General features: G+C 38.5%; 1 protein-coding gene across 1 annotated transcript in view; it reads left to right on the forward strand.

Moving 5' to 3' along the window:
* The window catches only part of DNAH8 (dynein axonemal heavy chain 8), a 367281-nt gene that overhangs the window by 139196 nt on the left and 212114 nt on the right, over positions 1 to 15971 (forward strand). Inside the window, exons 31-35 of the mRNA XM_049891307.1 lie at positions 16 to 129; positions 1934 to 1996; positions 5796 to 5896; positions 9976 to 10113; positions 10266 to 10506. Of these exons, the coding sequence (XP_049747264.1) occupies positions 16 to 129; positions 1934 to 1996; positions 5796 to 5896; positions 9976 to 10113; positions 10266 to 10506 (657 nt within the window). The remainder of the gene's footprint in view (positions 1 to 15; positions 130 to 1933; positions 1997 to 5795; positions 5897 to 9975; positions 10114 to 10265; positions 10507 to 15971) is intronic.

A 15971-nucleotide genomic window follows, 5' to 3' on the forward strand; every position in this document is an offset into this window, starting at 1 on the left:
TCTTTTTTATTCTAGGTCTCTGTACAAGATGAACTAGTTCAGGTGCAGCCAAAGTTTAAAAGTAATCTACTGGAATCTGTGGAAGTTTTCCGTGAGGATGTAGCAAACTTTGCAGAGTCCTATGATATGGTAATTTAGCTATTTGCAAGCTTTGTGTGTTAAGATGTTCTGTAATATATTTATATGAAATGAAAGTGATAAATCCCAAAGGATACATTGGGATTTGTACATTGTGTGTAAGAGACTATTTACATATTTACAACTATAAAAAAAAGGGACAGCTACTCCTTTAAGCATGTTTGATATAGAAAGAAAGAAGACTTGACTGTTAAAAGGAGCAATAATTTTGGAGATTGTGAAAGAAACAAATTCCGTTCCTTTCTCAGGACCGGAGTTCTCCTAGTTAAAAAAACATAACACAGTTATTGGAAGGCAGTAAGAAACTACAAACTCCCTAGTATCAGGGTGGTGCCTGTGGTTACTGCTCTCGGCTGCTAGTGACGAAAAGCTGGAGGTTCAACTCCACCTAGAGACACCCGGGAAGAAAGGCCTGGATGATCTACTTTGGAAAAATCATCCATGGAAAACCCCGTGGAAGACAGTTCTACTCTGACACACGTAGGGTTGCCGTGAGCTGGAGTCGGCGCAACAGCAGTTGGTACCAGGGTATCATGGAACTGATTTTGCATTTTCACTAGCTTTTAGAGAACCAAAAAGGTCACTGAACATAAATAATAAATGTCATAATGGGTCAGTCCCATAGGTTACTCATTCTTTGTTCTAACTGATAATGTTTAAGCTCCTTGAAGTTAAACTCGGAATGTGCCCCTAAAACCCGTTTTTTTAAAATTGTCATAATGGATCTGGATTCATGAGATGATTTATAGCCTTCGTGCTATTTATATAGCACTTTTTTTTTTTTTTAACATGTACTACACTTATCTCTTTAAATTGGATTAATCAACATTTGATTGCCCTGTCATTCTATGATTCCAGGATTCTGGTCTATTAATTTGGCATATCTATATTTTTTTTATAATAGTCATGTGGAAACTCTGGTAGCGTAGTGGTTAAGTGCTATGGCTGCTAACCAAAGGGTCGGCAGTTTGAATCCGCCAGGCGCTCCTTGGAAACTCTATGGGGCAGTTCTACTCTGTCCTGTAGGGTCGCTATGAGTCAGAAGTGACTCGACGGCACTGGGTTTGGTTTTGTTTTTTTTTTTTAATAATAGTCATGATAGTACAGACTGTGTTCACTTCCTTAATATTCTTTATTTCTCCATGGAGAATAGTTCTTGTTATTTTAATCTATCACTATATTGGGAGTTCTTTCATTCCTTTCATTATTTTGTGATTCTTTGGGGACTGTTTTCTTGCTCATGGCCACCACAGTCTGCCTTCTGCTTCTGCAAAGTATTCAACCAACGTGTATCTCTAGTTCCATATTGAGTAGAACAGTTAGTGAGAGAAAGCTGTTTCTCAGAACTCTGTCAAGTTATTTTAATGTGCAACCATTACGTCATCATTTAGAGTCATAAAAGAAATTACACAGAGCTCTCATGGCACAAACTTGATACGAGATGTAATTTTGTCTCATTTTTTATTCGCTAGTAAAAGTTATTTAAAAATGAATGGAAGGCAGAGTGATGAAAGTGATCTAAGACTGATTATGTTCATGGTTGCACAACTCCGAATATTCCAAAAAGCCATTGAATTGTGCACTTTAAATGGGTAAATTGTATAGTACATGAGTTATATCTCAATAAAGCTGTTACAAAAGATGAATGCAAGCTTCATATTATGGGAGCAAAATTAGACCATTTAAATTTTAAAACCAATTTTTATTTATTTGAAAGGAAGTAACAGATAAACATAATAATGTGACAAATACATAAGAGTAAGAATTAAAATGTAGACTATGTTATTAATTACAGGAAGGACCCATGGTTCCAAATATACCACCCCAAGAAGCTAGCAACAGGCTACAGATATTTCAGGTAAAAAAATACATTTTTTTTTTCCACATTGATAATGTGTGATTATTTAAAAAATGATTTTAGGGACAATTTTATGTGTTTTTGCCTTTTAATAGAAAAGTTAATGTTTAAAGTACATACAAATTTTAATTGCATTCGAATTTACTAAATGATGTAGTTGATTCCTTCTCTGTGTCCTTCCATTTTCTTCTCCATAGAATATTTCTCTGTATTTTTAGAGAATAGATTGATTTTAAACTGAAGTGTATACCTTTTTCTAAGCATCTCTCTTGATATGTAGAGTGATAAAAAGCTTATAATATAATAAAATTTATAGAAATATGATTTTAAATATTGAAAAATGGTTTCCCTGCCTTCTCTCTGTATCCATAATTTTTCTTCCCTCTGTATCCATCACTTTAAACTCCTCCACCTCTGTGTCCTACCCCAGACTCTATAGTACTCAGGGCATCAGGCCAACCATTCACTATTGTTTTCTACACTCAGATTGCTGAGCATATCTGTAGATTCATGGATTCGTAAGTGAACCAACCCCCTCAGAAACATCAGGCAATTCTTTTATTTGTTCCTGTTCTTTTTACTGTTTTCTATAGTGGCTGTATAATACATTCATATTCTTTTTATGTCTTCTTTGTTACTTGCATTCTCAGTCATTAACAATACATTTTTCAGATGCCCACTATGTGACTTGGTTGATGGAAAAGCGTTTAAGAAATGGTTCTTACCTTTAAGCTGCTAAAGTCTGATACCCACTAAAACCCACTGCTCTCGAGTTTTGGTTAGAAAGTCTGATAGAGAGAGAAAACTAGAGACAATTACAAAGCTATGTTGAGTGCCATGGTCTAGGAACAAATGGAAGGGGCTCCCATGCAGATGGGAGCTGTGGGATGGTAGGACAGAGAAGGTTCCTGGGAGAGGAGGCATCTAAGCTGCGTCTTGAAGACTAGCAGGGAGATTTAGGGAGTGTAGTACCTGGGTGGTGCAAACAGTTAAGTGCTTAGCTGCTAACCAAAAGGTTGGAGGTTTGAGTCCACCCAGAGGCACCTCAGAAGAAAGACCTTGTGATCTGCTTCTGAAAAATCAGCCATTGAAAACCCTACAGAGCATGGTTCTGACACGCATGGAGTCACCAGGAGCGGAAATCGTCTTAACAGCAACTAGTTTTTTAAGGAATATATTGCACGGGCAAAGAAGATAGTGGGGAAGGATAGGGCAGCAGAGTAGGCAGAGACCACTAATGGAGGGCCTCATATGCTTTAATAAGGAGTTGGATCCTATCTTGAGGGTCAGAGGGCTTTAAGCAGAAAGTGATATGATCAGATTTGAAATTTTAAGAGTTGTGTTGTTAAAAGATTTCTCTGGCACTAGTGTGGAGAATGTTTTGTGGGGAGGACATTTAAACTGATGGCAGTTTTGGTAATACAACCAAGCAATTGTCAAGATTGAAACCAAGCAAGTGGCAAACTTTGGATGAAGAAAACTAGATGGATCATGAAATTATTAAGGAGTTAGAATTGATAGGCTTAGAGCCTGGGTTGAGGGGAAAAGATCAAGGTTTCCAGATTGGGCCATTGAAAGGTAGAGTTATTTATTGAAGTTACTTATTTCTTAGGGCTGCCATAACAACATGCCACAAAGTGGGTAGCTTTAAAAAACAGAATTTATTGTCTCACAGTTTCAGTGGCTAGAAGTCCAAATTTGGGGTGTCCAAAGGACCAAGCTTTCTCTCTATTGGCTGTAAGGGAATATCTTTCTTTGTGTCTTTCAGCTTCTGTAGCCCTGGGTGTTTCTTGGCATGCCTTGGCCGGTAGCTAGATTTTCACATGGTGTTTAACCCCCTGTGTGTGACTCTGATTTTGTCTGTTCTCCCCTTTTATAAAACACCACTCAGAAGAGATTAGGACTAGGACCCATGCTACTCTGGCATGATTTAACTCATAATTTCTTCAAAGAAAGACCCTATTTCCCCAAACAAGGGTGCATTCACAGATACAGAGGTTAGGATTTCCATATATCTTTTTGGGGGGTACAATTCAATCCATAACAGAGGCTACTGCATTAATCCAGGTGAGAGGCTTGGACCAGAGTGGTAACATTGGAGTTGATGAGAAGTGGTTGGATCCTGGGTATATTTTGAGGATAGACCCACTTCCTTGTCTTTCCCTCAGGAGTTACCAATTAACTAGTCAGCAACTGGGACATTAATGTGCCACATTTTCATCATGGGTACGGTCACTTCAAGGAGCCCTGGTGGCACTGTGGTAAAGTGCTCAGCTGCTAACTAAAAGATCAGCAGTTCAAACCCACCAACTGCTCTTCGGGAGAAAGATATGGCCGTCTGCTTCCATAAAGATTACATCCTAGGAAACCCTATGGGACAGTCCTACTCTATCCTATAGGGTCCCAATGAGTCCGAATCCACTCGACACCAATGGGTGTGTGTGACTGGTATGTTAAGGAGCCTTGGTGGCACAGTGGTTTAAGTGCTTAGCTGCTAACTGAAAGTTTGGTGGTTTGAACCCACCTAGCAGCTATGCGGGAAAAAAGATCTGGCAATCTGCTCCCATAAAGATTACAGCCTAGGAAGCCCTATGGGGCAGTTCTGCTGTGTCCCATAGGATTGCTATGAGTCAGAATTGATTTGATGGCACACAACAATTGGTATGTTATACCATTTATGTAGAGTGCATGTATCTTGTCACAGGTGGATTATTTCTATTTGCTTTTGTGCTTTAAAAACTGTTAATACTTCTTGTTGTTGTTGTTAAGTGCTGTCGAGTTAGTTCCAACTCAAAGCAACCCTATGTAAAACAGGATGAGATGTTGCCTGGTCCTGCACCATCCCACAATCGTTGCTATGTTTGAGCCCATTGTTGCAGCCACTGGGTCAACGCATCTTGTTGAGGATCTTCCTCTTTTTGGCTTACCCTCCTCTTTCCCCAGCATGATGCCCTTCTCCAGGGACTGGTCCCTCCTGATAACATGTCCAAAGTACTTGAGACAAAGTCTCTCCATCCTTGATTCTCAGGAGCATTCTGGCTGTACTTCTTTCAAGACGGAACAAACGAACAAGTCTGTTAATACTTAATGTTCTATTTAAATTCCAGTTCTAAAGAAATATCACAAGAAATATGTATTAACTTTGTTGATTTTGAATTGTTAGAATTATTTCAAATGGTGCTCAAATTAAATCTTCTGTTTTATAGACTCTTTAGTGAATGTGGAGAAAACAGAGTTGAATGGATTATATTAACGCTTCACTCATTTGAACCTTTTGGGAGAGATGAAAAAGCCTGAATTACTGATTGTTAAAAAATACAGTTTTATTTCAGATGTATTTATAGAAACTTGAAATACAGGCCTTTTAAATCAAAACCAAACTCATTGCTGTCAAGCGATTCTGACCCATAGCGACCCTATAGGACAGAGTAGAGCTGCCCCATAGAGTTTCCAAGGAGCGCCTGGTAGATTCGGACAGCTGACCCTTTGGTTAGCAGCCGTAGCTCTTAACCACTACACCACTAGGGTTGCCAGAGGCCTTTTAGGTGCCACTTAATTTGTTAAAGAAATAATTTTATATAAAATGGATGCTTTTAGAATTCTTGAAAGTTAATTTTCCTAAGTACTTAACTTGTCCTCTGATTGCTTGGTGTCAGTATAAATTTGCTTCACAAATCCATGTTTCATAGATATTACGAGGTAAACCTCAGCCTACCTTTTATCCTGACTATAATAAGCTCTACTTTATTGGAGTCCGAATTAGTTATGTTTTAGTATAACTTAAAATCCTTTGTTATAGGCCAATTTTGATGATCTGTGGAGGAAATTTGTTACGTACTCATCCGGTGAACAACTTTTTGGATTGCCTGTGACCGACTATGAGGTTTTACACAAAACCAGGTAATTTTGGCAAATGTACAAGTGTTGCAAGTGCAAATAATACAAGTGCAGCCCTTTAGAAGAGGCATGCACCATCAAATCCTTCATCATGTGGAGAAGAGCCTGACTTGAAACACTCTTGAATTTTCCCCTTATTCCTGCTACTCCTGACCCATTTGATACACAATTTCCATACAGAAAAGAAACATCCTAGGGAGTAGAAAATACCTTACAAACCTTCTGGGCATGTATGGCCTTTATTTAGCCTGTGCTTTATTTTCTTCTTTTCACGATTTTTGAATAGTGTCAGTGATTGTGTGGAAGCGCTGCGATCTTGGATCATTTTGTTTATTCAGAGGAATAACCATTGTTGGCTCCCCATCTCTGCTTAATTGCATTTTTGGTAAAGTGCCCTTCCCCATTGGGTAGACATAGAATTTATTGAGATCGAAGGCCAAGGAAGTTACTGATTTTAAGCAGTGACAGAACTGGGATTTCAGCAAGTACATTTTAATACAATTTTTAATATAACTTTCTTGAGAGGCAAAATTAAACCAGGGGTATTAGCTTATTAGAGTATTGACTTTAGAAAAGAACTTTATATCGACTTCTTTCAGTCATTGCATGAAAATTTCATGGCCAAATAGATGTGAAATTGTCTGATGTTAAATTATGTAATGCTTCAGCGATTTAGGGTAAAAAAAATGGTTTCTATTCTTTCTCTGAAGGAATGATGCTCTAAGCTTAATCCATTTGATGAATTCTGTTAAGATTGCAGGTTTCTGGGCCTCATCCCTTACTTACTGAATTAGAATCTCTGGAATTGGATCCTAGGAAATCGCATTTTTACACATTTTTAGGTGATTGTTATGCACAGTCTGAGATTCAATGTTTTAACCCTTAGTATACCAGGAAAAATAATCATCACTATTTACAATCAGGACCAATGTATCCTTTAAAAAATTTAAAGGAATTTTTTAAAATTAATTTTTATTGTGCTTTAAGTGAAAGTTTACAAATCAAGTCAGACTCTCATACAACAATTTATGCACACCTTGCTATACACTCCTAATTGCTCTCCCCCTAATAAGACAGCACACTCCTTCCCTCCACTCTCTCTCCTCGTGTCCATTCAGGCAGCTTCTGACCCTCTCTACCCTCTCATCTCTCCTCCAGACAGGAGATGCCAACACAGTCTCATGTGTCTACTTGATCCAAGAAACCCGTTCTTCACTAGTATCATTTTCCATCCCATATTCCAGTCCAATCCTTGTCTGAAGAGTTGGCCTGGGGAATGGTTCCTGTCTTGGGCTAACAGAAAGTCTGGGGACCATAACCTCTGGAATCCCTCCAGTCCCAGTCTGACCATTAAGTCTGGTCTTTTTATGAGAATTTGGGGTCTGCATCCCACTGCTCTCCTGCTCCCTCAGGAGTCCTCTGTTGTGTTCCCTGTCAGGGCAGTCATCGGCTGTAGCTGGGCACCCTCTAGTTCAGGGACAATGTTTTGAATGCAACTGACTGCACATCAGCTGTTGTCTTAGCCATCTAGTGCTGCTATAACAGAAATACCACAAGCTTCAACAAAGAGAAATTTATTCTCTCACAGCCTTGTAGGCTACAAGTCCAAATTCAGGGTGTCACCTCCAGGGGAAGGCCTTCTCTTCTCTGTCAGCTCTGGAGGAAGGTCCTTGTCATCAACCCATCAACCTTCCCTTGGTCTAGGAGCTTCTTTGTGCAGAAAACCTGGGTCCAAAGGACATGCTCTGCTCCTGGCACTGCTTTCTTGGTGGTATGAGGTCCCCAACTCTCTGCTCAATTCTCTCAAGAGATAAAAGGTGGTACAGGCCACACCCCAGGGAAACTCCCTTTACATTAGATCAGGGATGTGACCTGGGTAAGGATGTTACATCCCACCATAATCCTCTTTAATATAATCTAATCTTGCCTCATTAACCACAGGCAGAGATTAGGGTTTATGACACATAGGAAAATTACATCAAACGCAAAATGGAGGACAGCCACTCAAAGCTGGGAATCATAGCCTAACCAAGTTGACACGTATTTTGGGGGGACACAGTTCAATCCATAACAGCTGTCATTTGTGAACCTGGAGCCTACCCATCTTGTAAACACTGATTCCAGATTTCAGATCTATCTCCAGTAGGTTCTAGCTTATTGTTACTTCTGATTTTTCTTGCACTTCACTGCTAAAACTGAAGACTGCTGAAAGCTATGACATTTATAATTTTGTTGAAGAGAGGACTGCCATCTTGTTTGAACTATAAATATGAGACATTTTTATTTATAGATTTAGAATAATCAATGATTTTTATTTCTACATTGCCTGTTTTCTTTGTGTACATATCTGCCTTCAACATTTGTCTACCTATGAACCGTAGCAAGTAAAACTTACGTATACATCATAAATAAAGAAAATACTGTCACCATTTTCACAAAATGGGATGGTCTAGATTCTTATTGCAAAATATTGCATGATGAAGCCCTTACCTCTGGAAATACATTGTTCACTCATAAATGATTGAGTTTAATAAAATTCACCTTGGTTATTGTCATCTGAAGACTCATAGTCTGAGATTTCTCTTATAGATTCAGTTATATTTATACCACCAAAATTAGAGTCTAGAGTACTGCTTTCTGTCTCTTTTCTGCTTAATAATTGGGAAACACCTTCCTCTGTTTATTTTCTGCTCTTTGCCATTTTAGGTAGAAAGTGAAAAATTCTGATTTCTCAGCTGTATTAAATAAAAGCCAAATTAACCAACAAACAAAAATCATGAGACTATGAAGATGGTTCTCCTGAGTTCTTTCTTTTATATTTTCTTGAAAGATGATGCAATACTTTGGGAAGCACAATAAGAAACCTGAAGGATGATGTAATAGCATTATTATTTTTGTGCTATTGTATCATCTTCCTAGATGATTTCATCATTCTTCTGTTTTCTTATTATCTTAGTTATTTTTTTTTTTTAGCATTTTATTTAGGTGCAATCAAGGAGTAATAATAATTCCTAGGATGATTAAATAGCAAAATGAATCAGGAATTGGAAAAATAAGAAAATCTTAATTGCAGAATGTGGAGCCATCTGGTAATTTCAAGATAATGAGTTTCACCCCATTAAAAACATGAATAATTTTTACTTTTGTTCTTTGAACTATCTCTAATAAAGAATAAAAGTTGTGAATATCAATCCTTATAAAGAGTTAAAACTGCTCAAAAAAAGAAACTCAGTAACTAAATTGGGTCCAGTGGACCCTAATGGTATGCTAAGGGTTGAGGAATTCTGGGACAACTCACAAACTCTGTTGAGAGGGCAATTTAGTGTTTTACACAATGAAGAACTTTTTCTTTACTTGGACCTGGAATCCCTCCATATAGAGTTTTGAATATAATTCCATCTACGCACATGAGGGAGTCCCTGGTTGGTGCAAACAGCTAAATACGTGACTGCTAACCAGATGTCTCCCTGGAAGAAAGGCCTGGTGGTCTGCTTCCTAAAGGTCACAGCCTTGAAAACTCTATGGACTGCAGTTCTACTCTGCAGCACACGGGGTTGCCATGAGTTGGAATCAACTCCATGGCAACTGGTGTGGTTCTTTTTGGTTAGACATACGAGGGAAAGTTGGCAGGAAAGTGATGTTTAAGTTAAGATGTAAAGGCAGACCAGTACTTAGTCTAGGGAAACATTATAAACATCCAGTCAAAATCCATAAAAATCAAGTCAAACCTTAGCCTTAGCTTTGATCTTGTTTTCAGGTTTGGGCTGCATTGTTTGAAGGGATTGGTATAGCAAGTTCTGCATGAAAACCCAGAGATTTTTCCTTTACAAAATATTTGAACTATTTGTTAATATCAAGTCATAGTATAATTTTGGAATATTTGAGAGCTGTAAACTTGGCCTTATTGATGGAGCTTTAACAAAGTCTTTTTATTGGAAATTGATGTCATTTTATGCATATGTTGTCTATAAGACATCATACACGTAACTATGAAATATTTAATTGGATCAACTCTGGCTATCCAATAATGGAATTTATTAAAAATACACACTATGTAGTGACTTAATTATTTTGTTTTCCAGAAAGGAACTCAACTTGCTGCAGAAGCTGTATGGACTGTATGATACTGTAATGAGCAATATTAGTGGTTATTATGAAATGCTTTGGGGAGATGTAGATATTGAGAAAATTAACGCAGAACTTCAGGAATTTCAAAACAGGTGAATTTCAATCAAATTAAGCTTACCTTTATATTGTCTCCATCTTCTGAGGCTACTATAGGCATTTCACAAACTGATACATTGTTGTGTGTACATAAATCTTTCTTCAAAGAAAGGTATAGGTGACTCTTTTTTTTCTTTTTTTCTGAAAGATGTCGTAAACTTCCAAAAGGACTTAAAGATTGGCAAGCTTTTTTGGATCTTAAAAAAAGAATTGATGATTTCAGTGAGTCGTGTCCTCTGCTAGAAATGATGACCAATAAGGCGATGAAACAGAGACACTGGGATCGAATCTCTGAGTTAACTGGAACCCCATTTGATGTGGAATCTGATTCTTTTTGTCTTAGAAATATTATGGAAGCACCGCTCCTTAAAAATAAGGATGATATTGAGGTACATAACAGTAGGAGGTCTTACTAACTCTTGTTACTACTGGCATAAATGGTATGCCAGCCACTTTTTATGCCTCTGGACCTCAGAGGTCAGGCCTTATTCAAGTTCTAATGCATTAAGCTTCAAGGTGGGTCCCTTTTGAAACTACCCTGACTGGAGTTGGAACCTCATTGTGTAGGCTGAGCATTCTATTAGGTGATGCTTCCTGGATGTGTTAGTTTTGTAGACTTATGCCTTGTATTCCCCCTTTATCTCTGTGAGATAAGGCTTGCAAGCATAATTCTAGCTTTCCTGTGTGATAGGGAGCCCTGATGGGTTCATTTCGGTTTTTCTGTGTCAAATTTGGAAAACCAGAGTTTCCCCATATAACCTAATGGAAAGGCACCCACAATAAATTACTTATCTAGCTCTCATTGGTATATTGTCATACCACAGATTGGTGGCACCACAGAGCCACTCATGTCATTGGTGGCTTGTATTGCCAGATCATATATCTCAAAATTTAGAACTCTCATCAAAAATTTCAGATTGATCTTTGAATCAGCGTGCCTTCTATTAGGGAAAACACATAGCATCAAAGAAATTTTAAAAAAGATTAAAATTGGTAACAAAAGGGTTTTAAATAATAGCTCCTTTTTCTGAAAATTGAACAGATTATTTTATTAGAGGGTATGCTATTTGTCCTACATAGTGCACCTTCGAAATTAGGAATGATCACAGAAAATCCTGGCATTTACAAAATAATCCTATAACTCATATTCATTTTGGAGCCCCTCAATCTATCCTCCTTGTGCCTTAAAATATACTTCCAATTAAAAAAAAAAATCTGTCCATTTCTGTGTTGTGTTCTTGATGAGTTCCTCAGAACTATTTTCTAAATTTCTGATTTTATACTTTTTCCTATTAAGTCAGTTAAATTTTTTATTATTACGTTTTCCAGGGTTTTTAATTTTTTTGTGTGTCCGTCTGTTCTTTTTTCATTTCTACCTTTGTTTCATTCTTTTTTTTTTTATGCTCCTTTTTATAGACACTGTTTCTTCTTTTATCTCTCTGAGCACTCTAAACATAATTACTTTGAAAATTTTTTTATGGAAAATTTCAAACATATGTAAAAGTAGAGAATCCTTTGTTTCAACAGTTATCAACTCATGGCCAATATTATTTTATCTATACTTCCCCATACTGAAGGATTCCCAGATTGAACATAGTTGAAGATTTTAAATTGTCCTATAAAATTAATTTCATCTGGACAGAGTTTGGTTTTTATGTTGGCTGTCCCTCTGAGCATTCCATTTTCTCGTGGGTTTGAGAATTTCTATTTTGGGAAGGATCATGTTGAATGGCAAGTTTAAAAAAAATGGCTTATATAATTTGTTAAAATTATTTCTCTCTCTCCGTGTTTTAGTCTTCTTGCTTAGTGGTTTTGTGGTTTCCTTCACAATTCCCCATCTCCTCTGGCCCCAAGTCCATGGTGTTATAAAGCCATTTACACTCGCTATTCTTTTTTTTTTTTTTTTTCTTGTTCTGGTTGTTCTGCTTCCATTAATCCAGTTTCTCTACTGTCTCCCCCAGTCCCCTTCTCATCTGAGCTTTAGGGTAAATGTTGACCATTTCATCTCATATAGATGATTTTTTTAATTGTGCTTTAGTTGAAGGTTTACAGAACAAACTAGTTTCTCATTGAACAGTTAGTACACATATTGTTTTATGACACTGGTTACCAACCCCATGACATGTCAACACTCTCCCCTCTTGACCTTAGGTTCCCTATTATTACCAGCTTTCCTGTCCCCCCTGCTTTCTAGTCCTTGCCCCTGGGCTGATATACTGCTTTAGTCTTGTTTTGTTTTATGGGCCTGTCTAATCTTTGGCTGAAGGGTGAACCTCAGGGGTGACTTCATTACTAAGCTAAAACGGTGTGCAGGGGCCATACTCTTAGAGTTTCTCTAGTCTCTGTCCGGCCAGTAAGTCTGGTCTTTTTTTGTGAGTTAGAATTTTGTTCTACGTTTTTCTCCGGCTCTGTCTGGAACCTTCTCTTTTGATCCCTGTCACAGCAGTCAGTGGTGGTAGCCGGGCACCTTTTAGGTGTAGTGGACTTAGTCTGGTGGAGGGTGTGGCATTTGTGGTCCATTAGTCCTTTGGACTAATCTTTCCCTTGTGTCTTTGGTTTTCTTCATTCTCCCTTGCCCTAAATGTGTACACCCACTATTCTTAAGCCCTGGTGGTGCAGTGGTTAAGAGCTCACCTGCTAACCAAAATGCTGGCAGTTTGAATCCACCAGCTGCCCCTTGGAAACCTTATGAGGCAGTTCTACCCTGTCCTATAGGGTTGCTATGAGTCAGAATTGACTCAATGGCAATGGGTTTGTTTTTTTTTTGGTTATTCTGCTGTGGGATAGCAGGTCCAGGCATGAGGTGACCTGGTCAGGTCCTGGCTGTGAGGTGCACCTGTGTCACCCTATCCACCTAGTCAACAAACAGCTTCGTTTAATCTAAATGGCCAAATAGCAGCAGCTGGAGGCAGTGCTTCCACAAACGGTAGGTTCCAGCTCCCAGCTCTGATGCTTCCTCTCGTATAGACCACTTTCAGGAACATGAGACCTGCCTACCACTGACTAAAGGTTTGTGGGTGGAGGTGAAGCTTCATCTCCACCCATTGTTTTGGTTATCTTTTCTACTTCTGTTTCATGAAGATTGTCTTAGATATCTAGTGCTGCTATAACAGAAATACCACAAGTGGGTGGCTTTAACAAACAGAAATTTATTTTCTCACCGTTTAGGAGGCTAGAAGCTTAAATACAGGGTCCCAGCTCTCGGGGAAGGCTTTCTCACTCTGTTGGCTCTGGAGGAAGGTCCTTGTTTCTTTGAGCTTCTTCTTCTGGATGATCTTCATGTGGCTTGGCTTCTCTCTTCTCCGCATCTCCAAAAGAGGTTGACATAAGATATACCCTACACTAATCCTGTCTCATTAACATAACAAAGAACCTCTTACCAAATGGGATTATAACCATAGAGAGAGGGGTTAGGAGTTACGGCACATATTTTTGGTGGACACAATTCAATCCATAACAAGATGTTTATCTTATTTTTAAGCCTGGTATTTTTTATATTGGAGCCCTGGTGGCAGTGGTTAAATGCTCAGCTGCTAACCAGAAGGTTGTTGGTTTGAACCCACCAGCTACTATGTGGGAGAAAGATGCAGCAGCCTGCCTCTGTAAAGATTTATAGCTTTGGAAACCCTATGGAGCAGTTCTACTCTGTCCTATAGAGTGGCTGTGAGTTGGAATTAACTTGATGGCAATGGGTAATGGGTATTATTGGTCTTTTACTTTCTATTTTTGTATTTTATCCATTATTCTGTGTTTTGGAAGACAGGACATGTACCACTATATATATGGATTTGAGTTTTCTGCCTTCCTTATTTGGTGGTTGTGTGACTTCCTTTCCCACCCCTTACCTCCCCTCCTCAATTTTTAACAACATACGTATACCAAAAGTTTTGCTTTCAAAGCATTTGTGGTACTAATGGCTTGTGTTTGGCTACTAACCTAAAGTTGGTGCTTCAAACCCACCCAGTGGTATCATGGAAGAAAGGCCTGGAGATCTTCCATTAAGATTACAGCCAAGAAAACTGTATGGAGCAGTTCTACTCTGTAACACATGGCGTCTTTGTGAGTTGGAATGGCCTTGATAGCACAAGTTTGGTTTTGGTTTTTTGGTATACAAAAAGTTTACTTTCAAAACGCTTTTTCCTATTTGTAAATGTCACTAGGATACTATTGAAAGAAACATAGGGTTAAAAAATCTTTGAGGATGATCTCATTTTTATTAGTGGATGTTGTACTCGTAAGAACATAGCTATCCATAGTCTGTGCTTTGAAATCTTCGTTTTACAATTCCAAGGAATACTAGGTTTCAGTTTTTAACTATTAATACTCCAAAACGAATTCCCAGTACTGTCTACCCCAGGTACATCCTATTGCTCTGCCCCACAGGATTTACCATTAATCAAACTGAATTACTATTGTTACTGGATTCACGGCCTCTAAAGGAAGCCTTTTCCCACCCTAAAGAATGTGCTTTCCCTCCTCAGTGACTCCTTCTTGGAATCCCCAAAACTGAGGCAAATCCATTGCTATCTAGTCTATTTTAACTCATGATGACCCCAAGTGTTACATAGTAAAATTGCTCCATAGGGTTTTCTTGGCTGTGATCTTTACAGAAGCAGATCTCAGACATTTCTTCCGTGGTGCCGCTGGGTGGGTTTGAACTAGCAACCTTTAGGAGTGAAGCGCAAACTGTTTGCCCCACCCAGGTACCTGTTGGAATCCCACTTCCTCTCCAGTGCTACCTCCTCAGTGAAGCGCCTCCTCCTCAGAACTCATAACAGTTCATACGACTCTTATGACATTTATGATGTACTTATTCGTATTATAATTATTTGTGGACATATCTTGCACCTTTAAATTTCTTTCCATATCTGTGACTCTGTGATTCTAAGTGTGAAAATAAGTGAAGCATGGTAGGGAAGATACTGCCCTTTTATATTCATTCCCTTGCGTCATGGATTGAATTGTGTCCCCCAAAAGTATGTATATCAATTTGGCTAGGCCATGATTCCCAGTATTGTGTGATTGTCCACCATTTTGTCCTCTGTTGTGATTTTCCTATGTGTTGTAAATCCTGCCTCTATGATGTTAATAAGGTCGGATAGGTGGCAGTTATGTTAATGAGGTAGGACTCAGTCTACAAGATTGGACTGTGTTTTGAGCCAATCTCTTTTGAGATATAAAAGAAAGAATCGAGCAGAGAGACATATGGACCTCATACCACCAACAAAGCAGCGCCAGGAGCAGAGTGCATTCTTTGGACCTGGGCTTCCTACAAGGAGAAGCTCCTAGTCCAGGGGAAGATTGATGAGAAGGACCTTCCTTCAGAGCTGACAGAGAGAGAAAGCCTTCCCCTGGAGCCAACACCCTGAATTTGGACTTCTACCTTACTAGACTGTGAGAAAATAAATTTCTCTTTCTTAAAGCCATCCACTTGTAGTATTTCTGTTATAGCAGCACTGGATACCTAAGACACCTTGTGAGTCTTTCATATCAGAAAACCCATAAGAAAAAGTATAATTGCCTTCTAGGCAGGACTATAGTAATATTTACTGCAGCTCTAAAGATTTCAAAGGACACTCACATATATTTTCATATCAGACCTCTGAGATAGACAGGATGATTGTGATTATCTCCACGTTAACCAAGAAAATAAAAACAAAAACTCAACTCCAGTTAACAATGTAATCAAGAAACATGATGATCTAAGTTCCGTCATCGGATGTTAAAAACTGTCTGTAGCATAGGAGCCAGAGAGCCAGGGGATCCTAGTTTGAATCTGCAACACAATGGTCATGAGCCTCAGTTTTCTTGGCCATAAAATGGCTAAATAAGCTAGATGACTTCTAGGCCCCTT

The sequence above is a fragment of the Elephas maximus genome, chromosome 1 (genome assembly GCF_024166365.1).
Source record: "Elephas maximus indicus isolate mEleMax1 chromosome 1, mEleMax1 primary haplotype, whole genome shotgun sequence".
Lineage (NCBI taxonomy): Eukaryota > Metazoa > Chordata > Mammalia > Proboscidea > Elephantidae > Elephas > Elephas maximus.